The 19953-nt window shown below is 43.2% G+C and overlaps 1 protein-coding gene across 1 annotated transcript in view; it reads left to right on the plus strand.

Annotated features, from left to right (window-relative positions):
- Positions 1-17940: 17940 nt before the first annotated feature.
- Positions 17941-19953, plus strand: part of DRGX (dorsal root ganglia homeobox) — a gene marked incomplete at both ends in the record, with an annotated part of 198610 nt that continues 196597 nt past the window's right edge. The window contains one exon of the mRNA XM_082268303.1: positions 17941-17974. Within this exon, the coding sequence (XP_082124429.1) occupies positions 17941-17974 (34 nt within the window). The remainder of the gene's footprint in view (positions 17975-19953) is intronic.

Below are 19953 nucleotides of genomic sequence, written 5' to 3' on the forward strand. Positions count from 1 at the left end.
TTTTTTTGGTAAAATAGAGTGAGCTGTCTCGGCAGTTGCAGGTCCTGCTGATGGATGTCTGGGGTCATTTACTTGGGTGCATTTGGCTTTTAGGCAGTAATAGAGAGATGCACAGGGCACGGAACTAAGCAACAGCTGCCAACTATTTCTACTGAGGTGTAGCACAACCCCCACAGGGGATGCTTGTGACTGGCTCCCCTACTCCTGCACAGCTAAGCAACACACATTCTCTGCTTGCATCCAAACTTAAGAAGTCAGTCCCTTGATTTTTATGGATGGGGTATAGAGATTATGAGATACCAAACTTGACTTTACATAGTTACATAGTTACATAGTTAGTGAGGTTGAAAAAAGACATCAGTCCATCCAGTTCAACCTATGATGTGTGTGTGTGTTTGTTTTTAACCGTACATTGTATACCCCTGTATAGAACCTGAAGAACAACAGATGAGGACAAACTTCCTTCTCTATGAAGATCCTAGACTGTAATCCCTCTAGAATATTCATATTCTTTATGGATCAGTGGCAAAGTTTATTATGAACAAGGAGCTCTCAGTCCCCTTTAGTGAAATAGCACAAAGTTCCAAACTGTTTGCAGGAGTATCATGTCTCCTCAGTAGAATCCCATTCAGTTGGAACACTTACAGATACCACCAGCCCACCTGGCTGCCTTGACTACGAGCTTACCTGGCTGCTTTGAAGAATGCCCCAGTCCAAGGATTGGGATTTAGCTGAACATACGACCCTGGAATATCTGAGGTACCAACACTTTCCCTTGATTCCTGCTGCACTTGGCAAGACTTTTGTTCAAGCCTCCTACTGTCCAGATCTTCCCATGTCAGCCTAGGTATCTTCTGCACAAGACCCAAAGGTAACAGAGATCCTCATCTTATGCTTCTTCTCCTTCCTTTTCTCAGCTCCAGCCTGGAGGCAGAGCCCCCAGTCTCGAGGACCCTCCAGTTGCATCGCTATGGGGTTGCGGGAGATTTGGACCGCACCCAGATGACACCGGCCCCAGAGGGATGACACCAGTCAGTGAAGCGGTGACAGCGGGCTCTTTTTCCTGCTCAGTCCACCAGAGAACAGCAGTGGAGCTGTGGCAGGGGAGAGGTGAGCTGCAGGCTGTCAGTGTATCTCCCCTGCCCCCCCCCCCTTCTCCTGCCAGCAGTGCAGTTGAAGAGGGAGAGCCTCTTATCTGATTTTTCCACCCAGATTGCTGCTTGTCTGTTCTGTGGAGGACCAATCAAAAGAGACTAGGGGAGCATCATGAGTCATGTAGTCCCAGAAGATTGACTTATCCATTGTTTTCCATAGGGAGCAGACTACAGCCCCTTTCATGAACTCTGCTGGGGGGAGAGATTGAGAGCCTGGAACCCAGGAAAAAGCTGAGGGAGTGAGTACTAGAGGAAGAGAAGAGGACTATGCTGGGGGAAGCCAGAAAAAGAGCCACCTGCACCTGTACCTGCACCACCAGAGAGAGAGAGCACCAAGCTGTACCCGCACCACCAGAGAGAGAGCCATGCTGTACCCACACTGCTAGAGAGAGAGTGTCACACTGTACCCGCACCACCAGAGAAAGCCACGCTGTATCCACACCACCAGAGAGAGAGCACCACTCTGTACCCGCACCACCAGAGAGAGCATCACGCTGTACCCACACCATCATAGAGAGTGCTATGCTGTACTCTCACCACCAGAGAGAGAGCGCCATGCTGTACCCACACCACCAGAGAGAGCTGCGCTGTACCCGCACCACCAGAGAGGGATCCACAGTGCTGCCCTGCACCACTAGAAAGACTGGGCCACTGCCAGGGTTCAGACATGCTACACTACTGACCAAAGTCGGATGTTCAACCCAGAGTGAGCGAACATCCAGCTGGAGGGATCCCTGCTGCTGTTTAGCTGGGTCTGGTAAGAGGGCCTGTCGGCCCTTATCCATTACTGGTCCTAGGGACTGAGCCATTAGGAACCTGCTACCCTCTGGGCCTTACTGACTGCTGAAAATCGAGCCAACAAGCTCCAATGTTGGGCTGCTGACCCAAAAATATGGGGGGGGGGGGGTGACACCGTGTTTTACTACACTGGATGACTCTAGCCCTAATGACACCACTGGTCCCTTCCCAGGCCTTACTACAACAGCCTCAGCACTCCTTCTTCCACCCGACTCCACTGCTGGCCAGGCTCCGCGATATTTAAGGGCTTATCCAGCCACCCTGCTGGGGGATTGGCCAGATTCCCTCAAATATGCAGGTCAGGACCTCCTGGCCTCCTCCTTCCAGAAGCTTCTCCAAGTCTCCACTAGATTGCTCTGCTCTTATTATAATATAGTTAGTAAAGGGAAAACGTATAAGCAAGTAATAGCCCCCTTTTAGAGAAGTCCTTCCTATAGTAATGTGATGGGTATAGTCAGTGGCCAAATAAAAGCCAGGAGGGGAGGAGCACTAGGCAATCAGGATCTGGGAGCCAGATACCCCACCAGCATGCAGATGTAGTTAGCTAACCCTGAAAATGAAAGAAGTTCATAGTGAGATAGTTCTATATCCAGAAGAGATGGCTGTAGTTTTCCTGACTCTTTATGGTTGGTGGAGGCAATGAGCAGGTTGCAAAAGGCCTTTTAGGTTAGGCCAAGTGTTCTCTGTTGGGAGTGCTTTTTCCCTGGAGGTCCTGGGAGAGGTATATAGAAGCTAGAGGAGTATCTACAACTGTCCTGTCTCTGGAATGACACGAAGGAAGGAAACAGCAACAGCCCATTACAGGCAGTAGCTCGCAGTCCCTTAATAGTAGCAAGTTGGAGTCACACAGCTCACACTTTCACCTCTACTTCCCCTGTGTTCACTGAGCCCAGCACCACTTCTTCTCATTTGGCTGCATCTGCCCTTTTACACCAGGCCACACCACTGACGCTTCACCAGCCCACCCGGCTGACTCTCAGGAGATCTCTAAGGAAAGGCTGAAGACTTAAGCACACCACTGTTTTCAATAGAGACCGACTACATGTGGCAGTCTCCCCTCTTTGTAGTTCCCACAGTGCTACTCACTCTGTCCTCTCTTGCTCCAGTGCCTTCAGGAAGACTTCCTCTTCTGTGTTTTAGCAGAAATCCTCCAACACCCGAGCCCCAGCCCCAGGTCACCACCCAGACTATGGGGCAGCCTTGAGGGCCACCAACAGTCTCCTCAGAACTGCATCTCCATCTTCCACCAAACTGCCCCTACTGGCATGGCTCAAGTCTATTTATGAGGTAATTTCTGCTCCCTTCCAGCCCACTACAGGGAATTGGCTGAGGCCTCATAAATATGCATGGCGCCTCCTCCTCACTCCCACCCTCCAGTTCTGGAAGTTTCTACAAACTTCCAAAAAGAAGAAAAAAGAGTCTCATTGCGCTCTTAGTTCAGGCTCATCAAACCCTAATAGGGATCCATGGCCAAAAGGGACTTTAAGATATAACAGAGGGGCTCCAAGTCCATTCCTACTTTGGAGTCTTGGTTCTAGTGGGATGTATCAGGGTGGAATACATCAATTAGCAGCCTTAGTGAAAATCAATGTGGGATATATCACAGGGGAAGATGTGAGTGGGGATAGATGGATGGATGGATACCGGCTCAGATTGTGGTGCACATACACTGTATGTATTGACTATGTATGGGGGTCCTGTTTTTATCAGTAAGGGCATAGTAGTCATCTTTTTTTGTGCTCCTTTTAATTTGTGAATATTCATATACAATTTCTCTGGGTCCGTGCATATACAGTTCAGATTTAATAAAAGTTTTACTTTTTTAACCACTTTACCACTAGAGGATTTTGCTGTCTTACGTCTGGGCCACTTTTTGCGATTCAGCGCTGTGCGACTTTAACTGACAATTGCGCGGTCGTGCGACGCCATACCCAAACGAAATTTACGTCCTTTTTTTCCCACAAACAGAGCTTTTTTTTGTGGTATTTGATCACCTGTGCGATTTTAACTTTTTTTTTTGCGCTATAAACTAATTTTTTTGCGCTATAAACAAAAAAAGGGCGTAAATTTTGAAAAAACAACAATATTTTTCACATTTTTTTATATGAAATTCCCCCCCAAAAAAATGTAAAAATCAAAATTTTTTTAAATTTTTGGCCAATTTGTTTTCTGCTACCTATGTTTGGTAAAAAAAAAAAATCACAATAAGCGTATTTTGATTGGTTTGCGCAAAAGTTATTGCGTTTACTAACAAAAGGAAAGATTTCTGTCATTTTTGGTGTTTTTTTTTTTAACGAGTAATGGCGGCGATCTGTGATTTTTTTTGCGGGACTGCAAAATTGCGGCAGACAGATCGGACCCTTGACTGACATTTTTGACACTTTTGAGGGTACCAGTGACATTACTGCAGTAATCAGTGCTATATATATGCACTGTTACTGTAAAAATGACACTGGCAAGGAAGGGGTTAATTTTATTGGAGAGGGAGGGGTTAATGTATGCCTGGTGCTTACTGACGTGTGTGGGGGAAGGTGACTGAGTGACACAAGGACAGATCCAGGGTTCAGCTATGCTGAACCCTGCAATCTGACCCTGCCTGTCACTTAGGAGATCCGCCCGCTTGTGTTTACACAAGCAGGCGGATCTCCACACTAGATCCCCGGCGATCGGGGAAGAGCAGCGGCGATCGCCGCTGCTCCTCCCCTGGCCCAACTCCCGCTGTGATTGAATACAGCGGGAGCGAGCCTCCGGCGGCGCGCGCAAGCCGCCGAGAAAGGGGAGTGTCTGGCGACGTAGGTCTACGCCGCCAGACGATAACAGACCACTTTGCCGCAGTAGTGTCCATGTAAGCAGACGGCAAGTGGTTAATTATTTTACGTTTTGGTCAGTCTACTGTTTTGGATTCATCGCAGTATACACTGGTAGTACTGGTTTGTTGCCCGTTTTATCTATGCCCTTCTGCTTCCTGGCTTAGCATCCTTCACAGGAGCTGTAATTATCTGAGATCCATGGGAATAATTTGTTGTGTTGTCTCCTGGCATTTGCTTTTAGATCTACCTTATTTAATCAAGTGTAACAAGATTTACAGACATCTTTCCCACTGTTTACAATGATCCTCCCCTGTTTCAATTGTTCAAGTTGTCTCAGATATGCTGTTTTAGTTGTGTTTTTGTACTCTCTTTGCTTTTGTGTTTTCTTTAACTCTGTGTTTCTTAACTTTCATGCACAGATCCCCCTCCCCTGCCAGTTGATTGCCCCTTTTTAATCTGTCATAATCAATTCACTTCCCCACCTGCATTACCGGCTTCCAGCCGCCTTTATAAAAGACATCCCCGATCCATGATTGGGCATACTTGAAAAGGGAGGCAAGTCCCGCTTTGTAAGTTTGCTTTTATGCTTTTAATAAATAAGCCAACTAAATTTACCTACACTAACAAAACCTACACTAACAAACCTACACTACTTCTAGCACACACTAGAGGTTGCTACACGTACATTTTCTGTTCCAAACACTGAGCTTTACTCAAATCACACAATGGGATATCAGGGTCTTAATGCACCTACGTTCCTCCTGCTACAGGACACAGTAGTGAGGTAGGGGTCAGTAGGAACCATAGCACTAAGAGTAAAAAGGTATATTGAACACATCCAGACATTTTGGATACCAGGGGATCTGCAACACAGGGAACGTTTAGGCCACTACCTGCTAAAAATTATTTTTTTTTCTTTTACAGGCTGTAATTAGAAGTGTATTACAAAAAAAAAAAAAAATCAAAGATTTAAGACTGAAAATACTGCATTTGGCCACTAGATGGCATGAAGTATCATGGACAATTACTATAAAACGTAGTGTCATCTAGTGGTTAAATGCTGTATCCTTTTTTTTTAAACCAATGAAAAACTTTGGACAGAATTTAGACCAGTAACTTGTTTCTTCTAATTACACAAGCTAATATACATCCACTTTCGCTGGCTGAATTGCCATAGAATTCATTTTCAAACCCCTTACTATCATTGTGTTAGCTTAATAACACAGGTATTTTAGAGGATAAGTGTTAATTTAATCAATGTGCACTTACCCTTCTCTGGCTCCCTGGCTGAATAAAGCCCACCCTCTCCCTCCACAACTTTGTACTCATCCTATTATCACCAAGTTCTCTTAGGTTCTGCATTATCTGCCATGGTAATGGATGTGGAACATTGGTGTTCTTTTCTGTCAATGGACCAATTCATTTTTTTCCTATGGGTCTGTGTGGTTTCTTGTTATGCCCCGTTGGCGAGCTTGTAAATCTAAAGACTGGCAGAGCAGAACTAGAAATTCATAATCGTTTGGGGGTGCTACTACTTTTCTACTGCTTGCTGTCTACAGTTTTTTTTTTGGTATCTATATCCCATTTAAAATGGGCAAAACAGCCTCTAAATCTGTAGACTCATTGCTGCAAGCTTCAACTGCCATATTGAGCATTATTTTTAAGCTGTTAACACTCTAGAAAGTTATCCTTTGCAGTGTGTCTCCAAAATGGTACCAGGGAGTCTTTCCTGACAGTAGGCCCACCACCACCATCTACACTGCAAGCCTAGTGGATACCCTTAGACGCTTCCTTATCCAAGAATTCAGTGCCCTTTTCAATTCTGGGACCTAACTGACAGTTTTCCCTTGACCTGAGATGACCATGGACCTACATGATCTCCTCCTTCGCCAGATAAGTTTGAACCTCAGCTCTCACAGCCACTGCCAACAGACAGCAGCTGTTCTATGTGCCAATTTCATGCTTTTCCCACCACACTCCACGGAAGGATCAAGGAAGAGATAATAAACTGCTTCCCGACCTCAAGCACCCATGCCTACTCACACCTTTACTCATACACTTGTTGCAGACGAGTGTTTAGTTTTCAAGCCAACCTCAGTCCTTATTCCTCAAAGAATCCCCAGATCTTGAGACCCCAGCATTACAGGCTACACTCAGCATATGCCACCAGACAAAGGGCATACTCTAATTTGTGATTGGACTTGTATGAATGTTGGGACCGTGACCTAAATATTATATTCCTGGCATGGACAAACCCTGCCACAAATGCACCTTTCTGCACAACTCAAAGCCAACAGTCCTAACCTATTCATTTCCATCAGGTTCAGAAGCTGATGAACCCTCCCCAATCCTGGAAGGATGATATTAAATGTATCCCTACAAAAAGTAATTTTGCTTATTATACAGGAAGCGCATTACACATGAGGCATTGAGATCAAACCTTTGCTGGCATATTTCCAGCAGGGTAAAATAGATCAAGCACACTGAACGCTAAACTGAGAGACTGTCCAACACAACCCTGCGATGTAGCTTGCAGGACCCACTCATATTAATTTATAGAAGACATCATGCGCAAGTGAGTAACATTGTGAGATTAGGGTGATTAGACTCAAGCGGCAGGTGCATTTTCAATCAGTTGCTCAAGTCCAAAACTGTATTTTTAAGGGCATGGTAGCCCACTTTTATTTGAAAGAATAGAAAAGTTCACAAAAGACATCAGTTACCCAGGTAGGGGGTTCTACCATTACTGTAACTTGCACAATCATAATACTTTAGACTCTTGACTTACTCTCTTGACGCAAGGCTGCTTCAGCGCTCAAGCCTAGGCCTTAGGTCTGCTCCTCAGACCAATACACAGAGTTCCTTAAAGTGAAGCTCTCTCCTCTGTCTCCTGCAGACATGCACCATCTGTCTGCCCATGCAACCTCTCCTACTCCTGGAGAGGATTGGAGTTCTCCTGACTCCCATGCACAGGCCTCCTGTCTGTAAGCAAAGTGATCTGAAAATAGTACAATGAGCAAGCTTCTGCACTAAAGTGTGGAACTAATATTGAGGGAAGACAAGGGGCACAAACAGTTGTTCTGATTCGTTTATTCAAAAATTCAAGAGGTGGCTTTTGGAACTTTGTTTACCACGCACAAACCTTTTCCAAAACTGTGTATGTATACGGTATATATATACAGTATCTCACAAAAGTGAGTACACCCCTCACTTTTTTGTAAATATTTAATGATAACTTTTTGTGTGACAACACTGAGTCCCCGTTCACACTGGGGCGACCTGTCAGGCGACCTGGTCGCCTGACAGGTCGCCGTAGGTCGCCTGCCATAGAGAAGCTGTTAGTGTTACAAGGTCTCATGGGAAACAGGTGAGTTAATTTTGGTGTTATCGTTTTCACCCTCTCATAGTGGTCACTGGAGGTTCAACATGACACCTCATGGCAAAGAATTTCGTTTGGTGGTATTTGATCACCTGTGCGATTTTTTGATCATGCGCTATAAACAAAAAAAGAGCAACAATTTTGCAAAAATAACAATATTTTTCACATTTTTTTATATGAAATTCCCAAAAAAAATGTAAAAATCTAAATTTTTTAACATTTTAGGCCAATTTGTTTTGTGCTACATATGTTTGGTAAAAAAAAATCGCAAAAAGCGTATTTTGATTGGATTGCACAAAAGGGAACTAAGGGAAAGATTTTTGTCATTTTTATTGTTTTTTTTTTTAACGAGTAATGGCGGCGATCTGCAATTTTTTTTGTGGGACTGCGACATTGCGGCGGACAGATCGGACCCTTGACTGACATTTTTGACACTTTTGGGGGTACCAGTGACATTACTACAGTAATCCATGCTATACATATGCACTGTTACTGTAAAAATGACACTGGCAGGGAAGGGGTTAACTTTATTGGAGAAGGAGGGGTTAAGTGTGTCCCTTGGGGCGTGCTTCTAACTGTGCAGGGATGTGGCTTTTCATGTAACAGCAGAGATCTACGGTCCTACATAGCATGATCGTATGATCTCTGCTGTTTCACAAGGGAGAATGACAGGCGGCTTTGGTTACATCAGCCGCCTGCCTTTCTCCCTCTGTAACTGGCGATCGCGAGTGACCGGCGGACATCGGGTCCACGAGTCACACACGCGGGGATCCCAGTGAGCGAGTGTATTTACATTTTTTAAATTGCCGCCGGTTCCACCCCCCCTGCGTCGCAATTCTTGCATGGAAAGGAACCGTAAAACAGGTGCTGGCATCGGCCGAGCACACAGCGGGAGGACAGCGGAAGGACAGCGGGAGGACGGCGGGGGAGGACAGCGGGGGTTCGCAGGGGAAGGTGAGTTTTAAAATGTAAAACAACAGATTTCCATGCAAAAGAATGTACTGCTTTTAGCACAGAAATCTGGACATAATCAGACCGCCAGGGAGGTTAAAGAATAACTTCAATAAAATAGTCAGGGACTGATTAGCAGGCAGCTACTGTTGAAATAATAAATGCTTATGATGTACAGACTTATGTAGTATACAATGAGTGTACATAGCGCAATAATGTGTAATGTACAATATAGCGTACATAGTGCAGCAGTATGTAATGTAAAATACAGTATATATAATGTAATGCAGGAGTCTGCAATGAACAATAAAGTGCATATATGCTGGCCACAGACGGCACATAATAAGGTGGATGGAGGAATCCCTACTGCAGGGACATTGTTTGTCCCCCAGTACAGTCTCCCCCAGGTCAGTCTGTCCCTCAGTACAATCCCCCCCCCCCCAGGTCAGTATGTCTCCCAGTACAACCCACCCCAATTCAGTCAGATTATAAAAAAAAAAATCAGGTAGATGGAGGTATCCCTCCTGCTGGGACATTGTCTGTCTCCCAGTACAACTCTAACCCTCCCCCCCATCCAAGTACAGTCTGACTGACCTGAGCAGATTGAACTGGGGAGGGACTGCCCTGGGGGGATTGTGCTAAGGGACAGACTTACCTGTGGTGGGGAATGGAACTGGAGGTCTTTCCTTCAGGACAAATTCCAGACCCAAGGCAATCTGTCAGTCTGTCCGCCAGTACAATCCCCCCTCCCCATTCCATGTCCAGTAAATCTTCCTCCCCGTGACAGGGGCTAGGCAGTGGGCAGGGGCAGGCATGGCTACAGCACCTCAGACTTGTCTCCTACATTCGAATTCCAATTCTCCTTCATGGGTGCAGTGTATGTTAGCGCAAAGTGGGTCTGACCATCCTCAGGGCCTGTGTGCACTGCACACATTGCACGTATGGAGGACAAGCCACTGCCCCTGTCTGTGTTAGACGGTTTGCCAATTTTGTTGGACAGCTTGGTCTGTTAAAGTAACCAATTTACTGGCAGTATCAAAAGTTGAAAAAAAAGGCAAAAAAGTCAAAAAAAAAAAAAAAAACAAAAAAAAACAAATGCAGCCACTACATCTAAGAATGGAACATTTTCCATTAAAAATACCAGCTGAAACACTCCTCACTTCACAAACCTCCTTTAACAGGTTCCTGCCCAGCGTATAGCATAGTGACGCCAGAAGGAACCTCTCATCGATCAGGGTTCACATCATACGATGTCCTTACAGATCGTGCCCCACGCATGGCCGCAGGGACATTGCAGCCGTACGATCTGTCGCCAGCTGCATCCGCCAGACAGAGCTGTGATGACTGGTCACTGTAACCAATCACAGCAGGTCACATGACAGCTGTATACAATGGATGGATTTCATTCAAGCCACCCATTGTATACAATTGTGTTGCTAGCTGTGATTGGTCAATGTGATCTCATGGTACAGACTGGGCCAATTACAGTCCATCTGTACCATGTGATTAGCTCTGAATCAATTTCATTCAGTAAAATGCTGGCATATAGCCACATAATACATGGCTATATGCAAACATAATGTTTAAAAAAAATAATATTGATTACTTTCCCAGAGTAGTACAATGTTACTATGGAAACATTATATTGCTCTGGCCAAAGTGTGTTAAAAAAAAAGTAAAAGCAAAAGAAAAAAATATAAAAAATATATGTTATTTAATTCATTTTTTATATCTTATTGTCGCCAATCGCTGTCCCTAATCACCACCACACTTTATATGATGGCACTATACTGCACTGGTGGCAGTATGGGCAAAAAAAAAAAACATTTTTTAAAATTTCTTCATTTTCCAAAAACTTATTACAAAAAAATGACAACTACAAAAAACTTGCCTTGCCTCTTACTAAATACCTTGGGCTGTCTAATTTCCTAGAAAAAAGGGTAATTTGGGGGATATCTGTACTGTCCGAACATTTTTGGGTCTCAAAAAATGAGATAGGCCATCAGTACATCAGGATTGATTGATTTTCAGATATAAACCATAGTTTGTGGATTCTATAACTTTCCTACAGACTAAAAAAGATACATTGATTTGGGTTATTTCCACCAAAGAAATGTAGAAGAATACATTTTGACATAAATTCATTAGGAAAGATTATTTATTTGCAAAATGTTATAACAAACAAAAAACGTGGGTTTTTTTTTTTCAAAACTTGTAGTCTTTTTTCATTTTTTTTAGCAATAAATAAAAAACCCAGTGGTGATTAAATACCACCAAAAGAAAGCTCTGTTTGTGTGAACAAAACAATAAAAATGTAGTTTCGGTACAGTGTTGCATGATCGCGCAATTGTCATTCAAAGTGCAACAGCTCTGAAAGCTGAAAATTGGCCTGGGCAGAAACTCTGTTAATGCGGCAGACAATCTGACACTAACTGATGCGGGGGGACTGTCTAACTGCCACTGACATCACCAGTGACATTATTACAATGATCAGCGTTAATAATATGCATTGCCACTGTACTAATGTCCCTGGAAAGGAAGGGGTTAACATTGAAGGCAATTAAGGGGTTAAATGTGTGCCCAACAATGGTTTATGTCTGTACTGTGTTCTGCTTTTACTGGAGATTTAGTTGTTTTCTTTCCCTTCTTAGCAGGGAATGAACAAACAACAAGATTCCCTGTCACTGACCACAGCTCTGTTTTGTTTACATTCACAGAGCTGTGTTTAGTGAAGCTCAGAGCCAATCCCCAGGTGCCAGCAGTCAATTATTGGCTGGGACCCGGTGATCGGCATGTGATCCAGCGCAGGGAGGCCACTCTGCCATCATATATGTAAGTTGCTGTATATGGTTGGCAAGCAGTTAAAGTGGTATTTAAATGGTTCTAAAGCCTAAACTTTTTTAACTAATAGCATTCCTGCTTAAAGGTAAAACATGTTTAGGTAACAGTAGCCTAGTATGCTTAGTCCTCACTTGATCATGCACTGTGCCTATCTGTAGTGACTCTCCCTGCTCTCACAGACTTTGCGGAGGCAATGGGAACCATTGGCTCTTGCTGCTGTCAGTCAAATACTGTGATGAGGGAGTGGGGCCGAGCTGTCTGTGTCAATGGATGCGGGCAGCACAGCTTTGGATTGAGCCTGTGGGTGTGCCACTATAGAAAGTGGCTTCCTATGATGGCACACCAAGAAAAGGAGGAGCCAAGAGTGCCAGCAGGAGACCTCAGAAGAGGTCATCAAGGCCGTTCTGTGAATTTTCACTTTAACTACTTACCACCCGCCCACCATCAAATGACGGCAGAGCAGTGCGGCTCTCGTTCTGGGACGACGTCATATGATGGCCCCCCAGAACGGCCTCTCTTGCGCACCCATGACAGTATGTGTAGTTGCTGACTTTTAACCACTCAAGCCCCGGAAGATTTTACCCCCTTCCTGACCAGGGCCTATTTTACGATTCGGCACTGCGTGACTTTAACGGACAATTGCGCATTGCGTCGTGCAACGCTGTACCTAAACGAATTTGACTTCCTTTTTTTCCCACAAACAGAGCTTTCTTTTGGTGGTATTTGATCACCTGTCCGATTTTTTGATCATGCGCTATAAACAAAAAAAGAGCGTCAATTTTGCAAAAATAATATTTTTCACATTTTTTATATGAAATTCCCCCAAAAATGTAAAAATCTAATTTTTTTAACATTTTAGGCCAATTTGTTGTATGCTACATATTTTTGGTAAAAATTGCAAAAAGCGTATTTTGATTGGTTTGCGCAAAAGTTATTGCGTTTACTAACTAAGGGAAAGATTTTTGTAATTTTTGTTGTTTTTTTTTAACTCGTAATGGCGGCGATCTGCGATTCTTTTTGCGGGACTGCGACATTGCGGCGGACAGATCGGACCCCTAACTGAAATTTTTGACACTTTTGGGGGTACCAGTGACATTATTACAGTAATCAGTGCTATAAATATGCACTGTTACTGTAAAAATGACACTGGCAGGGAAGGGGTTAACTTTATTGGGGAAGGAGGGGTTAAGTATGTCCCTAGGGGCGTGTTTCTAACTGTGATTGGACATGGCTACTGGTGTAAGAACAGAGATCAACGGTCCTACATAGTAGAACCGTGTGATCTCCATTTTTACACAGAAGAGAATGACAGGCGGCTTTGTTTACATTAGCCGCCTGCCTTTCTCCCTTCATAGCGCACGATCGCGAGTGACCGGTGGACATCGGGTCCGCCGGTCACACACACTGACTTGTTAGGGAACGAGCTGGGGGGGTGCGCGCTCGCCTGCTATTGGCTCACAAGCTAGTGACAGGCTAGTGACGTACCGGTACGTCACTTTGCCTGGCCGGGGCTGACTGCCGCAGTGTATGTACTTGCGGCGGTCGGCAACCGGTTAATTTTTTGAGGGGGAGGCTGGAACACCACTTAAAGAAAACAAATGCAGCCACCACATCTAAGAATTGGTAAGCTGCAACATAATAAATGTTTGCTTTTGGGTTTAAGCCCTGGTTCACATTAGTGCGATCACAGAGATCGCATGTAATTCGGAGCGCACTGCTCCTAAATTACATGCAATCCCATGTGCCGTGCAAATTTCAGCCATACACTGCATCCGCACTAAACTCGCACCTGAGGCTTTTTTTTATCCGCAGCAGAATCGGATCGCATAGTGGTTCACACTAGTGCGATCCGATTCTGTGCGAACTTGCAGATCGCACTACGATATGCGGTCGCAACTGGGGGTGTCGTTAAAGCGGAGTTCCACCCAAAAGTGGAACTTCCGCTTTAGGGAGTCCTGACCCCCTGACATGCCACATTTGGCACGTCATTTTTTTGGGGGGGAGCGGGTACCTAGTTTTGACAGGTACCCGCTCCCACTTCCGCTCGGAGCGCCGCGGCGCCCTGAACGGAAGTTCTCCTCTCCCCCTCCCTCCCTGCAATCTTCTGGGACACGTCAGAGGTCCCAGAAGATTGCCGGCCAATCACGGCGCGTAGCGCGACTCGCGCATGCGCAGTGGGTACCCGGCTGTGAAGCCGCAAACTGTAACAGCCGGGTGCCCACAGCAGTGATGCCGGCGCCGAGGGAGAGGATCGAGGCTTCGGGCGGCCGCATCGCTGGACCGTTGGACAGGTGAGTGAATGGCTGGAACTCCGCTTTAACTTTTAATTGACACCCCCTGCGTATCGCATATGGCAGTGTGAACTGCCAGAGGTGCGGATGCGATGTGAGATCACGCTGCTTATTCGCAGCGTTCCCACATCGCACAAATGTGAACCGCCACTTAATGCAGAAGCTCTCTAAAACAAAAACTAGAGCTAGAAGACTGGGAGGAATTATATCTGGTAATTCCAATAAATCTTTCATATGTAATCATGTACTCTATATAAAACATATATGAAATCCTCTATCACTGGTATCACAATCCTTTAAACTATAAATGAGCAGTGCTGCTGTGAGCATTCCCTTTTTGTGATGAGAAAATGTAACATTTCCAGCACACTGTATAGTTTGCCTTGACATGTATCACTTCTGAACACTAATTATTGTCTATATCCCAACACTACTGTATTACAGGCTTGCCACAAGCATCGCTCATATATCTGCCACACTTCCTAAGTAAATTACACAGGATATGGTCAGAATGTGTATGCATTCTGCAAATAGGAGCCTGGGGCTATGTAAAGCTACCATCACTGCATAAATTAATTTATCCCTAATAGTTCCACCTAATGCATTGTTTATAAAGCAACTCCTCTTTTCATTTCTTGAGTAATCCTCCATCAAATACCCGTAATATATTTTCTTTTTGCACAGATTGATGAATTGTTTCTCACTTCCTTTTTTTTTTTAACCCCATAGAGATCATCTGCCAGGGACTTCACCTGGGTGTAGGTTACATTTACTTAAAAGGAAAAGGCCTGCATAGTCCCTGGTGGCTTCTGAAAAGCTTCCTGCTAATGGATGGGGTCTGTGGAAAGTAATCTATTTCTGCAATGTTTGTTGTATAAACACATTGATTACAACCGATACAATACAAGGGGGAATTGTAGTGAACTGGCTTGAGAGGGCAAACACCCTAGCTGATGTTGATGTTTAAATTCTCACCACAATATTTCAATCTGTGTAATTTAGTAGTTCCTTTTTTTTTTTTTTTTTTTCCCCCCAAAAGAATAGCATGTGATCAGGAAAAACAACATCCCAAATCCCATTATGACAACCTCAGAGCACCTTTTCTCCCAGTGTTATACCACTTTTTACAATGAGCATTACAGTCTTGATGAAATATTAACTCTATTTTTGCCTGACCCAAAAATAAGTCTAGACACAAAGCAGACAACATCATCCTATCAACAGCTGTCTGACTTCAGATCTCCTGATGTATCTTGAGTGGGTCATCAGGCAAACTTTATTTTCAGCGGTGCATAAATTAATTACACGCATTTAATAACCAAAATGTCATTAGAGTTCCCCTTTAATATCATCAAGGCAATGCGCCAGGGAAGCTCTTAATAGTTCAGAGGGCCATAACAGGCTATTATCCTTGTGTAATGCTATTACAGAACCAATTATGTATCATTACGCTGTGTTTTTTTTCTGCTTATGTGATCTGGTCCAATCGCTAGCCTCTTGACTTGAATGATTCAGGCTTGGGTACTTTAGGGTTTTGCGCTAGGCTGTGAGACGTTCTCCATCGCTTCCCTCCCTTCATCTTTCTCTGTCTCTGATGCATTTTAAAAAGTAATTGCTGGGGTCCCGCTGCATATTATTTACAGGGGAAAGAGATCATAAATCCAGTTACCCCATGCTGAGAAGAAAATCAAACTTTCTCTGTACTACCGCTTGCAAAGCGCAGCTCTGCGCGTACAGCCCCCTAAAAGGCTTTCATGCTGACAATTACAGGGTTGATTGCCAATTAAAAGCCAGCAGCTCGGATCCTTAGAGCATCTGTAGCAATCTGTGCCAGAGATAAAGGAAAAGGCTGCACACCCACTGGAGAGCAGCAAGTCCATGTCACATACACCTGGGGGACAAACTTCAAATTACATTTATCCAGGATACAAGAAGCGTCCCATTCACCATTGCAATTACTTTGACTTCTTTTTCTACCTTGGTAAGCTATGTACTGTCAGAGTAACAAGTCGTGTGACTCTCACTTATTATCCACCTTGTAATTAAACCCACCATACCAGCTAACCTCCAAACTACAAGGTCGTCTGAAGTCAAATAACCCTAAAAAAAATGAAATCCGAGAGAGTCCATAGATAGGGTTGTAATCCTGGGGACCCATCTTCAATGAAACATTTATTTGCTTTGGATGAACAGAATCATAATAGGCAGCAGAGAAACCCTGGGTCAATTCTAGATTTATATACCAAAAAACCACAGCTCAGCTAGCCTTTATTTTTCCCTGAGAACAGAGACAACTAGCGACTGCCACTCGGGATCTAGGCTCGGCTATGTTGTGAGAAGAGGAAGAGCCAGGCTTTTAAAGCGCTGCTGTGCGCTCAGTGACGCGCTGCACCTCGTGACTCATTAGTGGTACCCAGCAGACCTATCCATGTTACTGACTGTATGCAGCGCAGCAAATAATCCGATTAGTGCCAATTATGCGTGAGATTATAAAGGCAAGTGCTGAAAGGCGAGGAAAGCATCAGCCAGCTGCAGACAGCTGGCCTATCACACGAGCGGAGACTCTGTCCAACCTTCAGCACTGAGAGGCGGACAGCTCCTACCTAAAGCTTCTGTATCTTTATCTTCTCTCCTTCTTCCCCCCCTGCTGTCAAAGGTCCACTCTTCTCCACCATTCATCCTCCATCCGAGTGCCTGCCCAGCCATATATCTCAGCATTGTCCTTCCTACAGATTGCAAGACCCATCTCACATTTTACTATTATTTAGGATTAATCCAAAGATTTTAAGTTTTTTTTTTACTTTTTTATTTCTGTATACTGATACTGAGGCACATTGCCATCGACACTTTTTTAAGACTTCAGAAAAAAAGTGAACTTCAGGAAGAAAAGCGTCTTTATCCAGGTAAGAGACATCCTGATAGGGTGACATATAACTCTATCATAGAGAGACTTATAGCATCACAGACTTTCTTCAATAGTGTTTCTTTAATTTCGTTTGTGCATCATATTCATGGGATTTTATTAAATGATAGAAGCAAATAGTTTTTTCTTAAAACATCATAGAGAATTTGGATTACAATACACCTCAAGGTGCTTCATATATATTCAATGTGTATAAGTAGACAGGGATTTATTTCACATATGTAGGAGTACAGAAAATTAAAACGTGCATTGCTCATATATTATTTAATATAACATTGGTATCAAATATGACCTACTTTGATATGTTCTGCCTTATCATAATGAGTATTATAGTATCTATCTATCTATCTATCTATCTATCTATCTATCTATCTATCTATCTATCTATCTATCTATCTATCTATCTATCTATCTATCTATCTATCTATCTATCTATCTATGTCCTGCCTTATCATAATAAGTCTTATAGAATCTATCTATCTATCTATCTATCTATCTATCTATCTATCTATCTATCTATCTATCTATCTATCTATCTATCTATCTATCTATCTATCTATCTATCTATCTATCTATGTCCTGCCTTATCATAATAAGTCTTATAGAATCTATCTATCTATCTATCTATCTATCTATCTATCTATCTATCTATCTATCTATCTATCTATCTATCTATCTATCTATCTATCTATCTATCTATCTATCTATCTATCTATCTATCTATCTATCTATCTCTGTGTGTTTGTTCCAATGCTCTTACATTGTTTTGTTGTTTAGGTGGGAATTTCTTGAAATGTTTTACTTCCATTGCCCCCCTCAACTGGAAGGTGAGTACACACTCTCAGCTGCTGCTCAGATCTTTTAGATTGTAAGCTCCATGAGCAGGGCCCTCCTATTCCTACTGTATTGAACTGTATTGCAATTGTACTGTCCTCCTCATACATTGTAAAGTGCTGCACACACTGCTGGCGCTATATAAATCCTATATAATAATAATATTAAAACACCCTAACACCAAACCCTGGGATAGGTGGTACGCTTCTTTACTGAGGAGTCTCATGAATTCTGAATCAATTCCATGGCTTTCCTAACATCTAGAAACTATACAGGAATTAGGCAAACGATTGGATTTAAATGCACCACTTAAAGCTAGTTCAAACCCTAAACTAAAAACGATTATATTGCAGTTTATCAGGCCTTCAATGTTGTGGCTGCATTCGTTTTCTTTCTTTTTTTTTTTTTTTAGCCTTTTTTTTTTTTTTTTTAGGCATTTTTTTTATTTCCTCCTAGCAATACACCCAGAGAATCTTTTATTTTTCAACTTCTTTTAACAGACCAAACTGTGAAGCAAAGGTGTCAGTTAGAGGATTGAGACAAACCGTTTATACTGACAGCAGGTGATAGCAATGGTCAGCTTTTATTGGTTTATGTAAAACCTTTATTCCAAAAGGGGGGAGGGGGAAGCTTGCTGCAACTGCTCAAAAAGTGTTAGCTGGAGTTCAGCTATAACTTTTTAGCCAAATCTGCTATATAATGTTACACTTCCCTCCTCATAGGCTGACAATGCTGCTGTCCAAAGGTTGTCCCCCTTGCTCCTCCATCCAGAAAGGAGACTCTGTGTGTAATGGGCCATACACACTATAAGATTTTCTGAAGACTTTTTCCTTTAGCTTTACCAAAACCAGATAATATGAGGTCAAACCTAAACACTTTCAATTTGCATGCAATCAGGCAGGCCCTTGCACTACATAGAAAAGGTAAATCTGAAGGAAAAAGTCTTCAGGAAATCTTAGTGTGTATGGCCCTTTAGGCTGGTTCAATTTTTGTTTGTACAATTTTCTGTTAGATTTATCACAAACCACATAATTATGAGGTCAAAGCTAAACAACATTTTCACTTGTATCCAATTAGGCAGGCTTTTGTACTACATAGCTGAAGGTAAATTTCAAGAAAATTGTAAAAAAAAAAATTGTAAGAAAATTGTATCATGTATGACCAGCCTTGCTGGCAGACCAGCTGGTAAAAACAAAAGGAAAAAAAAAACATTAAAAAGGAAAACGAATGCAGCCACCACATTCATGAACTGGTAAACTATATATGCTCAGTTTTTGTTTTGGCTTTTAATGCCACTTTTAACTTTCAGCTTGTGGATCTGTTCTGTAAAAATCAAAGGGATATTCAATCTCCCATTCTGTTCAAATGACACATACTGGACAAATCTGTCTAGATATTTAATTCGTGTTACCTGACTTTATTAAGTCTCTTTATTGGGCTGCATGGAGCAGCAGGACATCCATAGCAGCCCCAGGACATCCATCATCTTTTCCTGACACATATATGGTATTTTAAAGCTTTCTTCTCCTTTACTGGGCTTCCTCCAAATGTTAAGCAGAGCTCACTAATGTTGAATAAAATATGAAGTGGAGCTAGAAAGTCTCTGAATCCTTTCAGTAAAAGGCTGGGGGAGGTAAATGAGATTTGTGTCGGGGAAAAGCCGGCCTCTCCCACCTGCTCACATGAAGCCTGGGGGCAAAGGAGATAGATCTAAGCGACACAGATGTTCACTGTCCGGGCTTGTGTCGCATCCTCACAAGCCATGAGCACAGTTTTTCCAGCACATCAATCTTTCACGTTGTTTTACAAACATCTTGTAAGCAAAATAAATACATGCGTCAACAAAAGATCCAAAGCCGTAAAATGCCCGAGGGCTGGCACGATATGGACTTGCCACACGGCGGGTTGTTGACTCTGTCTAGTCCTCAAGGGGTTAAACCTATCATCTCAATTAAGAGCCCCGACTTCTGCC

This window comes from Pelophylax lessonae (genome assembly GCF_965119305.1).
Source record: "Pelophylax lessonae genome assembly, chromosome: 9".
NCBI lineage: Eukaryota > Metazoa > Chordata > Amphibia > Anura > Ranidae > Pelophylax > Pelophylax lessonae.